The sequence below is a fragment of the Panthera leo genome, chromosome A1, assembly GCF_018350215.1.
Source record: "Panthera leo isolate Ple1 chromosome A1, P.leo_Ple1_pat1.1, whole genome shotgun sequence".
Classification (NCBI taxonomy): domain Eukaryota; kingdom Metazoa; phylum Chordata; class Mammalia; order Carnivora; family Felidae; genus Panthera; species Panthera leo.
In genome coordinates, this window is record NC_056679.1 from 53,005,705 (window position 1) to 53,029,062 (window position 23,358).

The window sequence follows — 23,358 nt, forward strand, 5'->3', positions numbered from 1 at the left end:
AACACAAGCAAGTATCCTCCATAATAAAGAAAACACAATTTCTATATTAACATAAAAGAAATACATGTTTTTCAAAACCTGTTATCTTGTCTAAGACGTACAGGCAGCCCTACCAACTTTCCAGAGAACGTAAGATGTACACAGGGTTAGAGGCCATCCTATGATTTCCTATGACAAACAAGACAGAGCTTTAATACAAGCAAAGTGGCTGCTAAATGTGAAGTCTGTTAACGTTAATACCTGGACGCCAGTACTAAATTCAGATCTGTCCTAGGTCAGAAAAAAAAAATCACCAGGGTGCTAACAAATTTGGGAAAAAACCCCATAATTCTCAGATGAAGCAAAATAACCTGAACCATAAAAAAATGCTAACTGTGGCATCAAACGATGATAAATATAGGCAAGTACCAATTACATTGATGGCATTAATGTCTCTGTACTTCAAAATGTAAACATTTTTACATTTAATTTTAAACATCTTTTTGCTAAATGTTACAAAATGCTAATTTGTAATAATTTCATAATGTCACTAGATTTTTCTTACAAAAAATAATCATATAGCTAAACTAGAGAAGAAAGTAGTTTATTTTCCTTTATAAACATCCACAGCACCATCTATAGGCAAAACTTAAGTAAGCATGTTTTCAATACAGTTCTCCAGTAAAAGTCTGGGCCGTATAGCAATTTAATATAATATGCCTATATATGTACAGAAGATCTCTTGAAAGAATACCTGAAAAGGCTTTAATAGATTTTGGTCTCAGGGAGGAGAGCTAGAAAAGGAACCAAACTTACTAGAAGTAGAGGGACTTGGGTGTAGAGGTAGAACTGCTGCCACCCCTCATTAAATGAACGATTTTATCTACCAGGTCTGAAACATTTGCTAACTTCTTCTCTCTTTCCTGTATTTGTCAGAGACTACCAACAATTATTGATTAGGATGAGGGGATACATTTTCAAATTGACCACCATGCCTACTACATCTGCTCATCTTTAGCATACTGGGTAGTTGTGGTGAAACGTACTTCCAGCTGTAATTCCGTATACTTTCTCCTAAGTTCAGTGACTTCTTCTCCAGCTTGCATCTTCTTATATAAATCCAGTTCCGTATCAAGCAATTCTTTCTGCATCTAGAAAATGGTAATTAATAATTTAAATGACAATAATTCATATCCTACATTTATAAAATGTTTAATAAAAAATGTTTTTTAATATATATATTACTTATATATATATAATAGTTTCTCTATTTATATATATATATATATATATACACACACACACATATATATATAGAGAGAGATATATATATATATATTTTTTTTTTACAAAGAACTTTTATAAATTCCCATTTAATCCATACATTCCTTCTCTATCTCCATCCAGTCCTACAGCCCTAGTCCAAGCCATCAATCATGTCTGGTCTACACTCCTACAATAGCTGCCTAATTTGTTCCTACTTCTGCTGATTTCCCTATAATTCATTTTCCGTACAGAAGCCAAAGTGAGGTTTCTATGGACTCATATGAACTAATTTTCAGGAAATAACTGGGAAAAGAAAAACAAAAAAACCCAAAGTGTTAATGAGCGCTATACAGTATGCTTTTATGTAGGAAAGAATACATACACGCCAAGAGGGAGGGAAGAATGGGAACAGAGTGGCAGGAATCAAAGGGAAACGGTCTTCTATATATACCTTTTTATATAGTTTAACTTTTGAATCATGTTTATGTTTTATTTATTCAAAATAATGTTAAATCAGCAAGAATGAAGGGAAGGGGTTCAAAACAGACTATCAATAGAAATACACCTAACTTTACCAAATTGATAACATAACCGCAGAAAGAAAAAAAAAAAGTAATCCTAGGCCACAGTTCTGACTCTATATCCTTAGTCGAATATACAGTGAACTTTTAAAGAATACAAATAAATTTTCAATCTTTTACTTAGTCGTTGGAAGTGGACTTCTTGTAGCAATTCTGGAACTATTTGGAATGTATTAAATGACTGTGCAAATGAGTACCGTATTGGTGTTAGTGGGAAGCAAGTTGTCATTATGGGAACACAAAGGTAAAATATGGAATAAGAAGGAAAAGAACCCTGGGGTGTTGGATTAGAATCAGAAATATCAATATGAACTCATGATTCTACACATGTATGTACATACACACAACACCAAGTATAAATACTATATAACTCTGAAGTTTTAAAAAAATTGCTTATCAGGTAAAATTATCTTCCTTACTTATTTATATCTAATGGATTGATCTATCTAAATTTCCCTCCTTTTAATCAATTCTATATAATGCTGTCAAAATGTTACTTTTGTTTATTAACCTTTTAGACTATGAACTTACAAAGTTCAAACTCTTCAGTCAAGTATTCATCAAGCATTCAAGTACCTGTATCACTTTGTCCTCAAGATATCTTTTTAATTATTATTATTATTATCCATAAATATTCTAATTATGGACTTTCCAACTGAAATCTAAAAAGTTTAAAAGATGAATAGAGTTTTGTTTGTATATATTTACTATTAATTAATGAAGGAGGGGAAAATGTTAGCATGTAACAGTCAGATTTTAAGCAAAGGTTATTACCTAAAAGGAAAACAATGTTAAGCAATGCAGCACTGTAATGTTTTCAGTAAGTAGTAATATGAATAACAACATAAATTAAAATACCTGAGTCTTGGTTTTTATACTCTTTGGAAGACAACGTCCAGGAGAAGCAGCTTTGACCTCATCTTTCAACTTGGTAATATTTTTTGTCAAAACTTCTAAAGTTTTCATTATTTCTGCTTTATCTTCAGACTTCATTGCTTTGTTTTTCTCTAGTTTTGAAATTAACATCTGCCAAATTTTTAAAAAGAGAAAAACTAAGATACACAAAGTAAACATAGCAAAATAAATATAAAAATAAGTAACTACTAGTTTTAGTTTACATATTTATGGCAAGGCTTACAACCACTAAGACAGCAGAACAGATTTGGTGATGCTATCTGAACTCAAGCCTTAATCTTGGCACATTTTGTGAAGAATTACATTGCCACTGGTCTCTCAGAATGTAAGTTCAAAGAATACAACCTTAAGAAATTCAACTGAAAAGCTGTCAATTTGAAGCAATACTTCAGAAAGTAATACTTTTACTTTCTAATGTATTTGTGGGTATTATGGTCTCTAAGTATTCCCACTCCAAATGTAGTCTACAACCCAGAGAGACGCACAGAAGTTTTATGGTTCCCTTCACATAATGTGATCTTAAAACAATTAATTACTTTCTTTGTCACAGGGAATAGAAACTGGCTAACGTATGAATGGTATCGCCAACGTGGACAGGAAACAAAAGATAAACAAGGTGATATGGGGTGAAAGATAGCACATATTATAGGTTTTATGAGTCAAGGTAGCTTCAGGTTTTGGTGTCAAGTACTGTGATTTCTTTATCAAGTACTGTATATCCAAATTTAAATTAGAAAAGATACATTTTAAGCCAATATGTAAAAAGTTTCTGTGTTTTTAATATTTTGAGATGCCATAACCTTTATTACGAGACATAATCAGGAACTGGCACTAATTAAATGTCATAACCTAGAGCAACAATGTACAAAAGAAATACTGTAAGCCACATAAGTAATTTTACATTTTCTAGCAGCCACATTAAAAAGATAAAAAAACATAAAACAAAAAACACCCAACCAGTAAAGTTAATTAATACTGTATTAAACTCAGTATATCTAAAATGTTATAAGCTTCAACAAAAACTATTGAGACATTTTACTTTTCTTCTTCGTATTAGGTCTTTGAAATCTGGTATGTATTTTTTAAAAAAAATTTTTTTAATGTTTATTTATTTTTGAGACAGAGAGAGACAGAGCATGAACAGGGGAGGGGCAGAGACAGAGGGAGACACAGAATTTGAAACAGGCTCCAGGCTCTGAGCTGTCAGCACAGAGCCCAACGCGGGGCTCGAACCCACGAACCGTGAGATCATGACCTGAGCCAAAGTCAGACACTCAACCGACTGAGCCACCCAGGCGCCACTATATTTTATATACTTACAGCACATATCAATTTGAACTTGGAACATTTCAAGTTCTCAAAAGTTGGTTGTAGCTATTAGCTACCCCACTGGACAACACAAAAGTAGAGGATCCCAAGAAAATTAAAGAAAGGTACATATCTCAACACTGAGAAAAAGTTTCCAAATTCACTATCTGTTGACAAACTACTGTGTAGCAGCGTATCTGGATAAACATTCCTTATTTCTACTTCACCGGCCACCACAGTTCCTTTAAACCAGTATAATCCCCAGTTCACCATTTAATGTATGCTCTTCATCCCCAATACACATTAATCAACTGACATACACATTATCATTTATATACATTTCAGTGTTACCCTTATCAATTTAAAGTTTCTTAAAAGTAACTATATAGTGTGAGATTAAATTTACTCAAAATTATAACATCTACATTTTGCCAAATCTAGCTTAAATATTTTACCTTCTGTGTTTCAATGTGCTTTTCTAAAATTTCTTGTTTCCTTTTCCTTACATCCTGCTGAAGTTTCAGTGCCTCCTAGAGAAAGATATCAAAATATCACTAGTATACTTACTGTTTATTGTTCTGATAAACAGATATTCCAGAGGAGACAAATGGTTGTGGATGCAGAAGCTTGGCAATAACAATTAAATGCAAAGTTTTGGTATGCAAAAGTTAACTATGTATGTAAGTTTCTAAGACCAATCAAGAGAACCTTTTGTCCCCCTCCCCAAATTAATATTTACTGCTATACAATGAAAAATAAAAGTTCAGTGGCAGCCAACATACACTTTTCTTTTAGCTCTATTTTGTGATAAGCCTTAAAAAAAAAATATATATATATATATACACACACACACACAGAAAAGCTTTCCTACATGCAAATTTTGTACACTGCTAACTGTATTTACCTGTTTTTTTTTCTGTGCTTCATTATTATCAACTGCAGAGGTGGAAACAAGTAAGGTTTTCTGTGCAGCCTTCAAAGCAGCTGGATTATATACTGTTTTAGTTAGGCCAGTAGATGTAGACAACACCTACCAATACAAATTCAGTTTCTTAAAAAATGTACCAAGCATTCATGATTACCTATCTTGTTTTCTATAAAACTCAATTTTAAAACACTTTTGTCAAAATTCAGTACATTGAAATAAATGTATTATATACATATAATAACTAAAGCACATTTAGCGATTTGAAAGGAAGGGTATGAATGAGGCTTAAACTATAAAATAAAAAAATTAACAGAATATACCTATAGAAAAAAAAGAACATACAAAAACTTCAAATCAAGAAAAAAACACTGACGTGATATAGTCACAAAGCCCTAATCATTTATTTCTTCTACCCAGATCCTTCCATGAAATTTATTCCTACAGTTACTCAAATATTTAATAAAAATCATCTGATGATATATTAATTTATGTGTCTCTCTCCCTGTCTACAAAACCATGTTTTTCTCCTCTTTGTGCTTTTTCTAGTACCTAAACCTTATTACCAATAATTATGAGACCCTGGTTAACTTTAGGCACTTTTTTGGGGCCTCAGCTTGCTCATCTCTAAAATGAGAATGTTTAAGTTGATGGCATCTAACGTCCTTACAAATTCAAAAATTCATTCCATGAGGGTAGGGATGTTTGGCTTGGTTTATCACTCTATCTTCAGTGCCTAAAACAGTGCCAGGGCACGTAGTCAATACTCAATGAACACTTTTGCACCAAATTAAACTGAAATGATGATAGATCAGGATGGACAATCTTTTCCACACAAGGGTCAACTCAAGAAAATAAACTGTACAGGCTACCTTTTTTATCCTTCAAAAGCAAAAAGTTGTAGGTTCAATGGAGTGGTTAGTTACTGGTTCTTAGGAGTTTAGAGATCCCTTAAGGGAAATCCATGAATGTTATAAAAACTAAACATGGAACCATATGTGTGAACAGTGTAACTTTCCAGAGGAAAAAAAGTTTCCAAAGAGTTAAGGGAGTTCATGACCTAAAAGAGGTTAAAGGAACTACACAAACAAGATTATCAATGAGAAAAAGAGCCCACCATTTTAGCTAGTAAAATGTAAACATCCAGGTCTATTAGAGAAGTAACAAGCAGACACTATTTTCTAATCATCCATCATACAGTTAGATTAGGGAACATCACAAAGAATAGGCAATTCATCGCTGTTCTAAGTATTCAAGAATGTTTTAGCCTCCATGTGAAACAAATCTAGAATACTGTTGGGGTGCCTGGGTGGCTCAGTGACCAACTCCTGATTTTGGCTCAGGTCATGATCTCACAGTTATGAGTTTGAGCCCTGCATCGGACTCTGCAGGCAGTGTGGAGCCTGCTTGGGGTTCTCTCTCTCCCTCTTTCTCTCTCTGCCCCCATACCTTGTTCTCTCCCCACCCCCCTCAAAATAAATAAACTTAAAAAAAAAAAAAAAAAGCTTAGAATACTATTATACTGGTTGCATGCAATGCAGATGATGTTTAAAAATAAAAGTTCTTTATAATACTTGACATATATCAAATCTGGTAATTTTCTTATATAATGAAAAGTAATACCCTGACATCACTAACAAATAATGAAATTGTTGCATTCAGTAAAATATGGAGTAAATCTAGAGTTACTTTGCAGTCTCACTTCAGTCACTGTTCTCTGTAATACTAGAGGCAAATTTCTCCCATGCTACCTTACCATACTACACAATGTTAAACTGCAGGATTGTACAAGGATTAGACAGTAACTTCATAAAGAGAGAAACACAACATTATATGCTAAAGACAGAGTTTGAGTGTCTCCTAAACTTTTCTTCACAAGGGTTCCAAGACAAGTTGAAAAGTTGTGACCAAAAAGATTTCTATACTCAAATAAGTTGGAAGTAACGAATATCATAACCCTATCTTCTAGTTTCAAAATGTCTATTACCATAAAAGTTGTGAGAGAGCCTGAAGTAAAGAAACCCATGTAATGCAATCTGTTTAATTCAGCATTCCTTAATTTCAGTATACTCCTTTTTCAAAGTATACTTATTAACTAATATCAGGCTAAGTAAGAAGTGGTGATGCAAAGTAAATAAAAGTATATGACAAGATTCCTTTAAAAGTATCCCACTTCCTTGTTTTATCTAGAAACTCCTTCTGTACAAACAGAACATCAGCTAACATATTTCATTGAGCTCAAGACATCACTATGAAACACATTATGATAATAAACCACTATTAAAGACAAAAAGGGTGCCAATTATAACCATGAGCACCAATACCGTAAGATATTCTGGTGTTAAAAAGTGAAAGCAAAATGTCTTAGAAACAATGAACTATATGAATCCAAATACTGCTCAGTATTTGAATCTATTTGATTCCAGAGTTTAGAAAGTGAGAGTATGAATAGCAAGGGACATCTGTATTTTCAAAAGAACAGAGTTGTGATAAAAGAGAAGAAAATCTGTTAAAAATGAAACCAGTGGAATGAAGTAACAAATCCAACAGAAAAGAAGATGCTGCAATTCCGAAGAACAAAGTCAAAGCATAGGCTGTGGCCTTTCAAACAACCACACTGTCTCTATTTTCCAAATGAGTTTCTTCATGTGCTATATTTTTATATATTGACCTTACTGCATTCACCTGTGAATTCCAAAGACTTGTAAATTCTTTTGGATTTTTCACATATACTATCATGTCATCTGTGAGTAAATATAATTTTGTTTCTTCTTTTGCCACCTTTATACTGTTTATTTCATTTTCTTGCCTTACTGAACTGGTTAGGCCCCACCCTACTGAATAAAGTGGAGAATGGATATCCTTTCTCGTTCCTGATCTCAAGAGGAAAAGTATCCAATAATTCACCATTCAGTATGTTAGTAGATAAAATTAAGGAAGTTTCCTTCTATTCCTACTTTGCACATTGTTTATTATGACTAATAAATTTTATCATATGCTTTTTCTACTGAAATAGTCATAAGAGGTTCTTCCCACCCTTCTGCCCCTTAGGTGAATTAAACCAATTTTCAAACGTTAATTCAAACTTGCATTTCTGGAATAAATCCTACCTGGCCAGGATGTATTATCTTTTTTCATATCACTAAACATTTGGTAATATTTAGCTTAGGATTTTTATGTCTACATTCATGAGCTATTGGCTTGTAATTTTCCTTCCTTGTAATATACTTGTCAGGGTTGGTGTCAAAGGTCTGTTGAATTCAAAAGGTGAGCTGAAAAGTATATGCTTCGTTATTAAAATGTACATCACTCATACCTCTTACTTCAAGACAAAAAACAATTCCCTAATAAGAAAGAAGTTGAAATCCATTAATACCTCTTTATCTTATTTCCAATGTAAAATATTACCAGCCATAACTACCATTAGTACTTGTAAAGAAAGAGAAAAACAGATTTTTCTCATGGATAAGAGTGGAAAGGAAAAAAAAAGTGTTTTGTAAAAATTACTAAAAATAGAAGACTTATATATTAAGTCATCAGAGTGTTATTTTTTTAATAACTAATGTCCAAGTTGGAATCAAATATAAAAGGAACAGTTACTATGGTTCACTGTGACAATCAAACTAAGCTAGCTCTAACAGGTTTCTACAGCAGAAATGCCTTGTTTAAATGTAATAAAAAGAGAATATGTGAGGAGTTATGTGTATATAGCTTATTAATACAATTATTGTATGGTCAACTTTTATTATAAGTAAATTATTTTAACAAATCTAAACATTAATATATGATATTCTCATAAAGCAGCAAACTGATGTTTTTTTCTATAGCAAAAACCAACCTTAATTGGGAATTCTAACGAGAATAGCATTTTACTTTAAAGTTACATTTATAAGGGGCGCCTGGATGGCTCAGTTGGTTGAGCATCCAACTTTGGCTCAGGTCATGACCTCATGATTCGTGGGTTCAAGCCCCGGGTCAGGTCTGTACTGACAGCTCGGAGCCTGTGGCCTGCTTCAGATTCTGTGTCTCCCTCTCTCTTTGCCTCTCCCCTGAACACACTCTGTCTCCCTCTCTCAAAAATAAACATCAAAAAAATATTTAAAAAATAAAGTTACATTTATAAAATATTTTCAGGGATTAACAGGTTTTTTCCCCCAAGAATATAAGCAGCTTAAGAGACAAAGGGATTAAAGAGCTTACAAAAAAAAAATTTTAATGTCAAAGAAAAAAATGTGTAGTCAGTAATCAATTGCTGCTGCAACAGCTTGATTTCCAAAAAATCCAACATAGCAAATAATTTTATAGAAATCATTTTTCTCCATAATAAAAATAATCGTAATAATTCTAACTAAATAATCTAGGTAATAATCCTGAGAGAGGTTAATGCATTAAAAAAAAAAAAATCAGGGGCACCTGGGTGGCTCAATCGGTTAAGTGTCCGACTTCAGCTCAGGTCATGGTCCAACAGTTCATGGGTTCAAGCCCCTCGTTGGGCTCTGTGCTGACAGCTCAGAGCCTGGAGCCTACTTCTGATTCTGTGTCTCTCTCTGCCATTCCCCTGCTCACTCTCTGTCTCTTAAAGGTGAATAAATGTTAAAAATTAAAAAAAAAAAATCAAAAGTAGGAAATGATCATACATTCCCTTAACCTTTATATTTACAACAGCAAAATTACACAACAAATGCAAATTAAAAAAATCAAAGGGTCACTTAGATGACTGCATTTTATAGCTCATGAAACAGAGGGTAAGACTTGTGCAGGATCATACAGACTGTCAGCTGCTAACTAAACAGCTGAAGTCTCCAAAAGACATGCAATGTTCCTTCAGAATACCACACAATTTCCCTTTCAAAGGTTCCATAGTACATATGTTAACATGTCATAACACAGAGACCAAGATATATTTTCAGATTGCAACAACAACAAAAAAAAAGTACTGCTAAGGAACAACAACATCCTGTATCACAAAAGTCTGATACACCTAAAACTGGTCTGACATACAAACATTAAATATTCAAGTGATTAATCACTTGCTTCTTAGTCTTTAGAAGAGCTTTGGGAGATAATCTGGACAGTCTAAGAAGTCTTTTTTCTAGACTAACCACGATGGTATACACACAAGTGCCACCTTATTCTTGATAAATTGCTCTATCTCTTGACAGGTACTCAAACATCATTTCACTGATCACTCTTTCCAAATAATACCTATTTAACAGCTACTGCAATACCTTAAGATTTAACAGTTATCAATTAGGTTTTAAGTTTCCTCTCTCAACCCTCTCACAAAAATGGAATTTTAGAATAAAGAATCACTCAAGGGTTACTCAGTGTTGTTCATAGAAAGGGGAAAATCTGTGTATATGTGTACTTCTTTGGTTTAATAATGACAGAAATACTGTATAATTACTAGCTTTGAGTACTACCCAAAGCACTCTTCTTACTTCAATTAAGAAGAATAAAAAAAGAATTTAAACAATATTTGATGATGGGAAACATTCTTCTAACCTTCCTAAGACTTCTCTGAATTACTAACCTCTAAGGATTCTTCAGAGAAAACCCCTATAGACTTGGGGAACAGGAACAACCAAGAATAAGCAAAAACAAAACGCTATTCTATAAACAGGTTCCCTGAAGATGACTGCAAGTTACACATTTGTACATTATGGCTTTCCTCAAAAGAGTCTTTACAGTATTTCCTAAGTAATTCTTTTTCACAAACAGCCCACTACCATTAGTGATTTTTCACAAATTTAGTTTTTGGTATCTATATTAGTAAATGTATACTATTGATTCCAAGTTTATATCCCTTTTATCCTAAAGCTATCCAAAACACATTTAAAAAAACAAAAGCAGATGCAAACATACCAGAAAGATTCTGTAAAACCTATAATAAGTACACATCAACTTCAGAGTTGAAATCTTAACATAAACAGATGTTAAGCGTAAGGTTTTTAGGCCTCTCCAGAATTGCTCAGTACTACACAAAGTATAACTGACTTTATTTTCTTTATTCCTTAGTTACTTATTATCAAGGAAAATAAACCTAATCAAAGTAAGTATTTAGATACAGCTAAATTCAGTACAATAGATTAATACATGGACAAATTCACAGACATAAGGAGGCATGATATGGAAAAAAAATTGAAGATTTCATAGAATAAAGAGATTTTCAATCTTTAAAAGAATGATTTGAATCCACTTAAGAGGAAAATGCAATCCAGGAAAATCACCACCAAAAAAAGGAAAAAAAGGCAGGCAAGACTGAGAAACAATGAGCAGAAAAGGGAGCATTAAGGTAGAAAGGAAGGACTAGAGCAGAGGTAACTGCGCCAGAATAACTGAGGTCTGATGAACTATAAATCAAGCAGTTCTTTAGCCGGGGAAATGAAAGTTTCTGCAAGAGTTAACACTGAAGTGAGTCTCTGAGCAGGATGGTGGTAGTAGAAAGCACAGGAGGAACACGCAGCTAGGACACCACAGTTAAAGGCTGGAAACTGAGGGTGGCAGAAAAAGAGAAGTGGGTGACAAACACAAGTGAATGATTCTTGGGCTTTTGAGACAGTACAACTTAGAAAATGCTGATGTAACTTCCACAGGTTGGGGTACCAGAAATTCATTTATGTGGGAAATGGTCATTTCAGGCACATCATGCCTGAAGTATTGCTGAGGTGCCCAAGATGAAAATCAGATACACAGAATTAGATTCAGATTCAAATTTCTACAATTGCCTTAGTTTAACATGGTAAATAAGGAAAAGAATATACTGAAGAACCAGTGGAGAAAGAAAGTCAGCCATCTCATGGGATGCTGGTCTATGGACACATGAAGTCAACTTCCTACATAATCTTAATAATGGAAAGAGCCACGGATGTGAAATAGGAGACCCACATTCCAGTCCTGCCTCAAAATTCCTAATGTATCTATCTGAGCCTTACCTTCCTTTTAAGGTGACGACATAGAAATGAGAAAGACTACCTAATTCTATTCTATAATTCCACATACCTCAAATAAGACTAAAGAACAAAAGCATTCACTCATACCTAAATAGAAAAAAAAAAAAAGGGGCGCCTGGGTGGCGCAGTCGGTTAAGCGTCCGACTTCAGCCAGGTCACGATCTCACGGTCCGTGAGTTCGAGCCCTGCGTCAGGCTCTGGGCTGATGGCTCAGAGCCTGGAGCCTGTTTCCGATTCTGTGTCTCCCTCTCTCTCTGTCCCTCCCCCGTTCATGCTCTGTCTCTCTCTGTCCCAAAAATAAATAAACGTTGAAAAAAAAAAAAATTAAAAAAAAAAAAAAAAGAAATTGTTTAAAAAAAAAAAAAAAAAAACAAACAAAAAAAAAAACAGTAACAACACATCTACACCGAACTGTTAGACAGGTACTTAAATAGTCTTAATTTAATCAGTGTTTATATCCTCATTTAAAAAAAGAAATGACAAACTGTCAGGCTATGCACAATAGCTGTTAGTAATAAATAAAAAACTTGCATTTACATCATCCTGTCCAGTTAAATACTTTTAAATCAATCATTTTATTTAATCCTCACAAACCCCATGAGCAAGACAAATATTACAATCATCATTTTACCAATGAGGAAGAAGAATCAGAAAGGTTAGGAGCACTGCCCAATCTCATGCTGTTAGTATGTGAAGAGCCAGAAACTCAAACTCAGGTAAAATTCCTACTTTGTGGTCTTTTCTATTAGGCTGCCAGAGTTTTCAAATCAAAATGCACAATATCTCTAAAGAAAATATAGTAAATAAAAAGAAAAAACAAAAAGAAGGAAGCACATGGACACATACTGAAAGGCAGATATTAAAATGCTAATGCAAAAAGTAAACAAAGGCGGGCAAATAGTTTTCTTTTTCAGCAAATGAAAAGCAAAAGGGTAGGAGTAAGAGGTACAGATACTATTAAGAAGCAAGAGTTTGGAACTATGAAAAAAATTAAAAACTTAAGATGCCACCTGAAAACATTTATGAAGCCAAGACAAACACATCATGCTATTCTTCTTACCTTTTCAGTTGCTGAAACAGATGGCTTTGATACAAAACCCAACCTGTCCTTCACAGATAATTTAGTTACATTCTAAAAAAATTAAAATGGACATATTCAGTGTTTCCCCAAACATATAGGTCTGTTGGGATTTTGAACATTCTGATTCTACTAATTTATACTGACTCTTTTAAGTATTTTGATGTTAATGACAAAAACTTGGGCCATTTTCAAAGTGACAGAAAGAAAATGTGTATGGAAAAACAAACAGTATGCAGTATTACTCAATCATAAAAAATGATGCAGTAAGGTATTTACTAAAAGCCCCCTCCATCAATACAGAATCATAAATTCTTAGAATCCTATGTTGACAAGTAGGAAGTTTGAACATTGTAAATATTAGATGTGAGTATGAGTAATTAAAATATATGACGGCTTCTCGAGCTTAAAAGTAAATGCCATTCTTGCCTAAAGTATGTTTGGTTTGTAGCCAAATATACTGGATCTGGTGATGATTTGAGATCACAGGACTGGGCTTCTTTTTTTTTTTTTTTTTTTTTTTTTTTTTTAGTAACTAAGAATTTATCAATTTCCATTCGGCATGTTTTCATAGAATCTCAATACCTCATGCTTCAGGAATTATCTAGGAACACTATTTTAAGGAAGTGGCATCCTATCAACATCCTACCTCTAAACAGCAAATGCTTAAACATCTAGAGACAAAAGAAAGCTAAGTTTCAGAGGCTTAGGGTGTAGAAACAAGAAATTACCACTCAAGTGTGGAAGGGAGGGGAAGGGAATGACATGTGGAGAAGAAAATCTGAAAGTCAGGAATAAGTGATGCAAAGTTCGGAGACTGTTGCATATATAACTGGAAACAAGATAGTATCAAAGCGTGCTTAAACTTGATGGTTTATCCCTTCCCTTCCCAGAAGCTTTTGGTTCAGTTTGGTGTACAATTTTCTCTGGAATAAAATTCTAGTTAAGTAAAAGATGACAGGAAAAATAAGATTTAGTACACTGAACTTCATTTTTCAGGCAGTTTTGCTTGAAAAGTACCTCCTCCACAAAGTGAAAGAAAAATAAGTATTAATGAGAGAGAGGAATTTAAAATTCAAATACTATAGGAAAAAGTGGAATATGAAAATGTTATGGTAATGGTAAAAAGAAAATTTACAGGTGGAGTTCAAATATGTACAGACTATGATATTTCTGTATGAAATATATACAATTAACTATAATTCAAATCACAAGGGAAACTAATTTACTGAGAACCTGCTATGTGACAGACACAGTGTTAAGACTTTTCATTTACCTGAGGAAGGTCTGAACTGGCACTTTGGGCTTCTGCCGGTTCAACAGTACTTGAAGGTACTGGACCCAACCGCTCTTTGACTGACTGCTTCACAACAGGCAAAATGGGCTGCTGGACTAAGGGCTGCATTACCTCAGAACAAGAAAAAAACGTTAAACAAGAGGATTAGTTCATGAACTTGGAAAGTAACTTTTGCTAGTTTGTTATTAAATTGCCCACACAGATACAGTTTTAAAAGCACAGCTTACAATCAAAACCTGTCTTCCAAATTCTTCACACATACCCATAAACGCTTTTCTTTGCATAAATTATTTGTAAAGTAGGGGAAAAAAATTAAAAATCTACCCTTCACTGTATCTTTTGTATCTTTTAAATGAAAAGGAGAAAGTTAAATCGAGAAACAAATTGCTATAAAACTCTCCTACAAGCAATTGATCTAACTTTACAGACTGATTGGCTCAATGACTGAAAAACAGAAAGAGGGAAGGAAGGAGGGAGAGAGGCAGGGAAGGATTTCCAAGATGAACACACAGTCTGAGTTTCTGGAAAATGTATAGCTGCCATATACTGAGTGTCTACTACCTACCAGGGACCTTTCTCTAACTTAGCATCCTATAATTGTCTAAACTAGGAATTCACTTCATAATAAAATGAGAGAACAGGTTGGAGACATTAAGTAACTTCCTTTAGTCTCTACAGCCAGCAGTGGAAGAGCCAGAATCTGAACTCAAGTCTACCTGACTGCAGTAACTCTGTTCTTAAACACTATGCTAAGAGCTTTCTAAGGAAAGCACTGAATTTCACACAAATCTCTCTCCTACCTTTGGAGAAGCAGTTTGTAACTGCTGGGTACTTCCTTCTCTGTGCCAATAAACCTTAATAAAGCGATTGTTTAGTACTGCTTCTGTACTGGATATTGCTTTCTTTGCTTCTTCATATGTTGCAAATTGGATAAGGGCACCTTCAGGATCCCCATTATAAGCAACCTAAGATTTAAAATATGAAGAACACTGAATTACAAATGAATCCAGTGCTTCATCCAATAAAATTCCTCAAGAGATGAGGTTCTGGTCCTTCCCGGTACTATTCTTTGTTTACCCTTTCTTTAAAGCTAGATTATTTACCATGGTCTACTTTCACTCCAGAAGAAAGGTAAACTGAGTACTGTTCAGAACAGAACCAGAGCCTCCTCTATGTAATACTTTGTAAAGAACGCTCATTGCACAAATGTTATATACAAGCAATCAAAACGTTTCATTTTTTACCCCCAATATTAATACTGAGAAATAATCTCTATATCAATGAGTGATGAGGCCAAGATCCAGAGTCAGGAGAAGCCAGTAAACTACTTTGAAAGAGGTGACTCAAACTAAAAATTACAGAAAAATCCATTTGTAAAAATTTCCATATTTGCAGCTGTCAAAAAAATATTTCCAAGAGTGTGAGAAAATTTAAGGGGGGGAAGGGATTTACATAACAATAGCAATTACACTTTACACATAAAGAAAATGAGATTCAGAGTATGTGAGTCTGCAGATCCATACAAATAACAGGTAACAGATCCAAGGCTTTCACTTCAAATTTCTTGTTCTCTCAGTAATAGTAGTGTTTTCTAAAGTGTGGTACACAAGTCATTGGTAGTGAAGCAATACAAAATAGGGACTAAGAGCACAGACTCTAAATCAAACTGCATGACTCAAACCTTGACTGCTATGTTCATGGGAGACCATGAGCAAGTTATTTAACCTGTGACTCTGTTTCCTCTTCAAAAATGGGATAACAATACTTCACTCTGTAGTGTTAAGAATCAAATAATAATTTATATAGAACAGAGAATATATAGTAAGTATTCAATAAATATTTACAAGCGTGATTTTAGGTAGCATGTTAATAATCATACATTTATTGGAATTTAAAACTTCAATTTTACCCATAGGCCTAATCAGAATAAAGTTAATTTTTAAATGATTTTTAAAAACATGTTTTGCAAATAATAATACAAGTCGTATGCATACACACCAAAGGCCTAGTAAAGAGATGAGATATTAACCTCACTAGTAACTGAGGAAATGCAAACTGAAACAACAGTGAGATACCGTGTTTTGCTCCTCAGCTGAAAAATTTCTTAAATTTAATTTTACCAGGGCAGTTAAATTGCACAAGGAAAAGAATATTCTGAAAACTTTTTGTGTCTGGATCTAAATGTGGGAGATACAATTGTATTGCTGTAAAAAGATATTCAGAGACATTCAAGATTAGATAATTACAGGGTAATACGTATACCACGGGCCTATATATTTTTTACTTATTAAAAAATTTTTTTCCGAACATTTATTCATTTTTGAGAGACAAAGCATGGCACAGAGAGAGGGAGACACAGAATCCAAAGCAGGCTCCACACTCTGAGCTGGGGCTCAGACTCACAAAGTGTGAGATCATATATTTTTTAATATATATATGTTTTTGATGTACTGATTGATAAGCAGACACAGAAATACAAAAAAAATCTAAAATAATACATGATAAATTGTTAATAATGTAATTATGGGGATATATGGTAAGGGGAACTGAGAAGGACACACAGTTGAAGGAGAAACACTTTCTTTAAATTCTATATAAATCTCTATTGCCCCATACCAAGAAAGCATTCATTTTTTTCATGTTACTTTTGTATTATTTTTTAAATGTTAAGAGGGGCGCCTGGGTGGCTCAGTTGGTTAAGTGTCCAACTTCAACTCAAGTCATGATCTTGAGGTTCATGGGTTCAAGCCCCGCATTGGGCTCTGTGCTGACAACTCAGAGCCTGGAGCCTGCTTCGGATTCTGTGTCTCCCTCTCTCTGCCCCTCCTCCGCTCGCTCGTGCTCTCTCTCTCTCTCTCTCTCTCGCTCGCTCTCTCTCAAAAATGAATAAACACTAAAAAAAGAAAAATTTAAATGTCAAGAAAGCAAAATTTTCCAAATAACATCAGCTGTACTCTCTAAAATTTATTCTTATTTTCATCAGATTAATGGAAAGAATTATTTTAGCTGACAAAAATGGGGAAAAAAAAGGCCCTACATTATTTAACACTTTCAGTATACCTAATAATGTAAACTTAATACTGAATAACCTTACAAGTTAATATACACTCCAGCCAAGGTCTGATTTTAGGTGAAGTCAAATACAAATTACATTGATATTTAATCTTGAAGGACATTCAAAAGTGATAGGGGAAAAAGTAAATGTTTAAACTAATTATGGATTACATGGTATTTGGTCCCCAAAGGTATCTGTTACATGCTTCCCAACACATACAGGCAGCAAAAATAATCAGACTGAAACTTTCTGCAGTAATAATGTGGAGAAACTAAGGAAATGAACACTACCATAAAGACTAGATTTTCCTAGCTTGATGATTTAAAGTTTTTATAATTCTATGATAACTTCTATCAGGTAAACAGTACATAAAATGTGATCAAACTCCTGCTTTTTGAAAGTAAAAAAACTTACTCAAAATCACACAATATTTCAAAAATATAGTTTCATTTCATTTCCAATTTTCCAAATTTAGAACATAAGCAAATTTTCCATATTCCTTTATAAAAGTATTCTTCTACTGTATTAAGTTTCCTCCTAAAATAAGCAAAAACCACAAAATTACTTCATAGCTCTTACCTGTAAGTTAACCAAGGTTCCAAATCGACTAAAATGTTCATTAAGTTTGCTGATATTATTTAATTCTGGAGGAACTTTTCTAAGTTCAAGTTTGGTATTTTCATTTCCAAACTGAACCTTTTTCTGGAAGCCTGGGCTGTTTGTTCTATTAAAATTTGGCCTGTAACAAAAATCAAGCTGATTAATACATTCATTTGTAAATCCTGACCCCTATCAAGTACAAATTAATGAGGTTTTACAACTTAAGCTTAATTTTTTTTTCAAAACTGAAATTACTGGTTGATAAAGAAAATTTAAATTTCTTCCAAAAACTGAAATTTCCATTAGTAGCATATATATCTTTCATAGAAGCCAAATGAGAAGGGTTCTTGTCATTTATCATGTTCCACTTTAAATCCATTCCTACTTAAAATTCTTAGCAGGAAAGATCCAGCACCCTCTTTCAATAAATTTGCATATATAATTTTTGTTGTACTTCTGCAAAAGCTAGCTTACTGAAATGTATCCTATTCTAAAACACTGATTAAAAACAAGAAATGACTGTTTCAACCACTTTCCAACTCAGAAAAAATGTCAAAACTATAGCCCATAAATTTGACTATTGAATAAAGGACAAAACTGTGGCCCAGGGAAGTTACACTGCTTGCCTTAAATCACAGAATTACAGGCAGAGCCAGAACTAGGTATTAGCCATTATTAAATGATATTAAAGTATGAAAGTGTGATCCTTTCCTTTAACTTGCAAATATTCGTAAGAGAATCATCACACGCACCCCAAAATTCAGATTCCTTACCTCTTTCTCTGAAGCCCTTCCCTGACAATTTGTGTCTATCCAGCCTCCCCTGCTCCCCAAAAGATCACTTTCTAGCTCTTAACAGGACCAGCCTACATGCTAAAGCCTCCTCCCAAACCAGACCCAACCTCTTTCCTTAATGGGCTCATGACTATCCTTTATATAGGTAGTTTTCAGTGACATCTCTAAGTGAAGGGGTGTTTTATGGGGAGATGCAGGATGACAGAAAGAGGAAAAACTGTGTCCTCAACTACCACACCGATTCCATTTGAAAATGCCTCCCAAGTGCCAATTAACTTAAAAACTTTTGGAAATCAATGTACACACTAGTGTGGCATCACCTATAGAACAAAGTTAGAGAGCGTTCATTTTAAAAGAGAATACTATACTGTCATAATAATATTCCAGTATTCTAAAAATCACTGCATAATAAAATTCCTCAATTTTCCCTGCCAGCTTACTTATCAAACCAGGTCTTCTTTGTAGGAGCTCCAGGCTCCCCGGAACCAATGGTTCTTTTCCTTGATTCAGAATCCACTACTATCCTCATACTGCTTTTATTAGGAGGCTTTTCTATTTGAAAAGAAAAGAGAGCACAGATTAATATTTTCTGTTTATCATAGCTATTTCCTTAAATGCAGAGTGAAAACAAAGTTCTGGCTTTTGTCCAAATATGCATTCTTAGAAGAAATAGTTAAATGTATGTTCACATATAGTAATTTAAGGGATTTTAACTTATTTTGAGTTCATGTCATACGTAAGTAAAGAAGACTCAGTAATTCTTACATGTCAAATTAAATATGACTTTGTAAGCTACTTTTTGAGGGTGTGGAGGGTAAAATCCGTATCACTGTTTCCATTTGCCATCACCCTCGCCATAAATAAGTAAATGTACAAATAAACAACAAATAAACTATCTTGAGGCTTTGAGTTCATAGTTTTGAAATCAAAGGCACAACCTAAAAGATTCAAAATTTAACATTAATCCAATGACCTTTCTTTAAGAACTGATAACTCAGAATTGCGACTGAAGTGAGTTGCCTATTTAAGTATCAACATAGTAACATAAAGTATACTTGACTTTAAAAAGTAAATATTCAAGATTGAAATACAGTGCAGAAGAGCTATATATATCTGCTACTTTCAACACTTTACATTTACTTTGTTGGAATTTGACAAGCACAGTACATTTAACCTGTTATTCCCAAATGACCCTAAAGCTTAAAACATGCAAACCTTAATCCACACGGAAAAATATAATGGATACACTGATTGCATATATCCTATTCTTAGTATTTCTGAACAAATAGCCAACCAAAGGAACTGAGGATTTTTCAGCATAATCTCTCTCGTGGATGGCTACAACTATGATCTCCACACAGAAGATCGTATCAATCTTTCTACCACACACAAGCTCTGCTCTAAGAATAAGTCCGAAATTTTTAATTTGTTGGTTTTCTTTGGCCATCTTCTGGAAATCCTACAGGCTTCTCAAAATTCACTACAGTATATACAAAATACAAGTTATCTTTATATCAAATGTATGTTTTAAAATCTTCGTTAAACATTACTATCAATGAAACTAACATTCTCCCAATCATATTGATTTGTGACTCTGCCCATATCCCTTCAATTCATCTTGCATATATTTCCTCTCATTTCTCACTGAGACAATCTTAGTACAAACTTGCATTACTTTTCACGTAGTCTACTGTACTAACTGGATTTCTGCTTCTGGATTCTCCTTCCAGAAATTTATCCTACATAAAGAACTGGCAAAATCAGTGCCCCACAGCTCTGCTGTTTTCCTCCCTCTTCAGCCTCTTCCTCTAAACTGACACTTCCCTCCCATTAACATTGAAGCAAGCTCGGGGCGCCTGGGTGGCTCAGTCGGTTGAGTGGCCGACTTTGGCTCAGGTCATGATCGCACAGCTCATGAGTTCGAGCCCTGCGCTGGGCTGTGTGCTAACAGCTCAGAGCCTGGAGCCTGCTTTGGATTCTGTGTCTCCCTCTCTCTCTCTGCCCCTAACCCACTTGCATTCTGTCTCTGTCTCTCTCATAAATAAATAAAAACATTAAAAAAAAAAAAAATTGAAGCAAGCTCAAATTACTCCATATTTATTTATTTATTTTTTTTAATCTTTATTTATTTTTGAGAGAGAGACAGAGTGTGAGCAGGGGAGGAGCAGAGAGAGAGGGAGACACAGAATCCAAAGCAGGCTCCAGGCCCTGAGCTTTCAGCACAGAGCCCAACATGGGGCTCAAACTTACGAACCGCGAGATCATGACCTGAGCCGAAGTGGGACGTTCAACCGACTGAGCCACCCAGGCCCCCCAAATTACTCCATTTTTAAAAGAAACTGCCTAAAACTACTTCCTCTCCAGATACAGGTGTCTCCCTCTCTCTCTCTCTCTCCCTCTCCCTCCCACCGCCCCCCCCCCCCCACCAGCTATTTCCTAAGAGGTGTCTGTCTACATTTGCTAACTTGCTTCCCTACCACCAATTTCCTCTGGAAATTGGCAGCTGCTTCCATTACTGAACTTAACTTGTTCATCCTAAATTCCCTGATGTCCTAACTTGTTGCTTAAGCTTATAAATAAATCCCAATCCTTCTCTTATTTGACCTCTCAAGAGTATTAAATGCTGTTGATCACCTTCTTCTCCTATCTTGATTTGCAGGACTCTGCAACAGGATTTTTTTTTCAACATTTTTTTTTTTTTTTTTTTTTTTTTTTTATTTATTTTTGGGACAGAGAGAGACAGAGCATGAACGGGGGAGGGGCAGAGAGAGAGGGAGACACAGAATCGGAAACAGGCTCCAGGCTCCGAGCCATCAGCCCAGAGCCTGACGCGGGGCTCGAACTCACGGACCGCGAGATCGTGACCTGGCTGAAGTCGGACGCTTAACCGACTGCGCCACCCAGGCGCCCCTCTGCAACAGGATTTTTGACCTTACTCCTGTCTCCCAAGCCTGGCTCACTAGGTTTTTTGAAGTCTTTGAGCTATCAAATGTCCTTTTTTACTTTATTATGTTCTTTACTTGAAGGTTCACTAAGAGAGACAGTAGTAAGTTTTTCCCCCAGTCACTCTGATGTGTTTGTTCCAACTCATCTATGTTCTCTATCAGATTCTCTTCCATTGTTATTTATTTAAGACTGTTAAAAAACAAAAGCAAATTCTTCTTGGTATATAATTAGCAAACGTGTCTATTAGTTATATGTACTGAGTTTTCACCCCAATATCCTTTTAATGAATTGTTTTTTTTTTGCTGACAGCAAATGAAAAACCACTCAGCCCTTATTTCTATATATATCCAGTGAAAGGAACATCCATCAAATTCTCTACCTCCTTAGAAATCTGAAAAGAACAATTCTCAGAGCCCCTCGGTCACTTTTATACTAGGAATTCTAAGGCATCAATGCACCTATATTTTTTCATTTGTTTAATAATGAGAATTCCTCATAAGTTTAAAGTATGAAACATAATGATATAATTATCACATAATAGTCTGTGACAAATTTAAATTAAGGCCATCTACAGACTATAAGAAATGTACATATAGTATTATATAATAAACAATATTAAAAACTTTTAATTATGCATCCAGGACAATAAATTTCAAACCAAATAGGCAAAAGATGAAAACTTCTTAGGGGGAGAAAGAATGACAACAGTTGAGAAAACAGAAGTATAAGTACTACTCAATTTAAATGGGCTGCTAAATCAGTTCTGTGGTACCGAGAAACAATGTTATTACTGGAAAATATATTCCTAAACCAGGTCACAAAAATAGTACGGGATGTATCTGAAGAACAGTACTAAAATAATCACTATGTACAATGATTCTATAGGAAAAGGCATTTAAATGTCTAACCATATATACTAGACATTTCTCTCTCAACAGGGCCACTTCCTGTAACTTGTAACTACAAGCATGTGGAGCTGAAACTACCCTCAGTGCAACTTCTACATTGTTGCAAGATTGTTTGCAGGGAGTGTGGTCCTTCTTCCTTTTCTTAATAACCAACAAAAAAGTTTGCCTGGCATTGGAATGGGTCTACTAAAGACTGATCTGTAGTAGCATATATTTATGCCATTCCAAAGCAGCAAGGTAAGAGCTGACTTCACGTGGGAGGTTCCAGTAAGAGCAAGAAGTGTTGATTGGCATGATGAAAAGAAAATACGTGCTAAGTAGTGACCAAAGAAAAAAAGGGTTTTCTCTGAACTAGTCAAGTAAGAGATTTGAGGGATAAAGAGCCACAATCTTAAGTGGCTTATAACTTTCATTTATGAGAAATCTTATGTCCCTTACATAAAACTGTTAAAAAATCTTTTCTTCTCTAGTTGTTGTTAATGATAGCTATTAGAATTCCTCAATGAGAATTTAAAAGGTATGAAGGGAAAGGTGGCATCCACATGAAATGCTTTCCTCTGATGTCAAAGATGATATAAATTAAACTGGATATAAATTATCATGTTCCTCATATCTCTATTATAAAAAGTGCTTTGAACACTGAAGTTAGATGCTCAGAATCCGATAGCTTCAACAAACAAATAAAAAAATGCAAAGTATAGTAATCACAAGCTTACTAAACCACATTAGGTATTGACTGTTAGTTAACAAGTT

The 23,358-nt window shown here is 34.4% G+C and overlaps 1 protein-coding gene across 16 annotated transcripts in view; it reads right to left on the reverse strand.

Annotated features, from left to right (window-relative positions):
• RBM26 (RNA binding motif protein 26) overlaps positions 1–23,358 on the reverse strand; it is an 83,122-nt gene that overhangs the window by 20,806 nt on the left and 38,958 nt on the right. For 10 of the 16 annotated variants that reach the window (XM_042928660.1, XM_042928649.1, XM_042928595.1 and 7 more), the window contains exons 10-18: positions 19,192–19,303; positions 17,937–18,096; positions 15,103–15,267; positions 14,282–14,413; positions 12,988–13,059; positions 4,954–5,079; positions 4,505–4,579; positions 2,685–2,852; positions 1,026–1,130 (exon numbers count right to left, since the gene is read on the reverse strand). In XM_042928660.1, coding sequence (XP_042784594.1) covers positions 1,026–1,130; positions 2,685–2,852; positions 4,505–4,579; positions 4,954–5,079; positions 12,988–13,059; positions 14,282–14,413; positions 15,103–15,267; positions 17,937–18,096; positions 19,192–19,303 — 1,115 coding nt within the window. The remainder of the gene's footprint in view (positions 1–1,025; positions 1,131–2,684; positions 2,853–4,504; positions 4,580–4,953; positions 5,080–12,987; positions 13,060–14,281; positions 14,414–15,102; positions 15,268–17,936; positions 18,097–19,191; positions 19,304–23,358) is intronic. The other 6 variants (XM_042928696.1, XM_042928686.1, XM_042928668.1 and 3 more) reach the window with 3 other exon arrangements.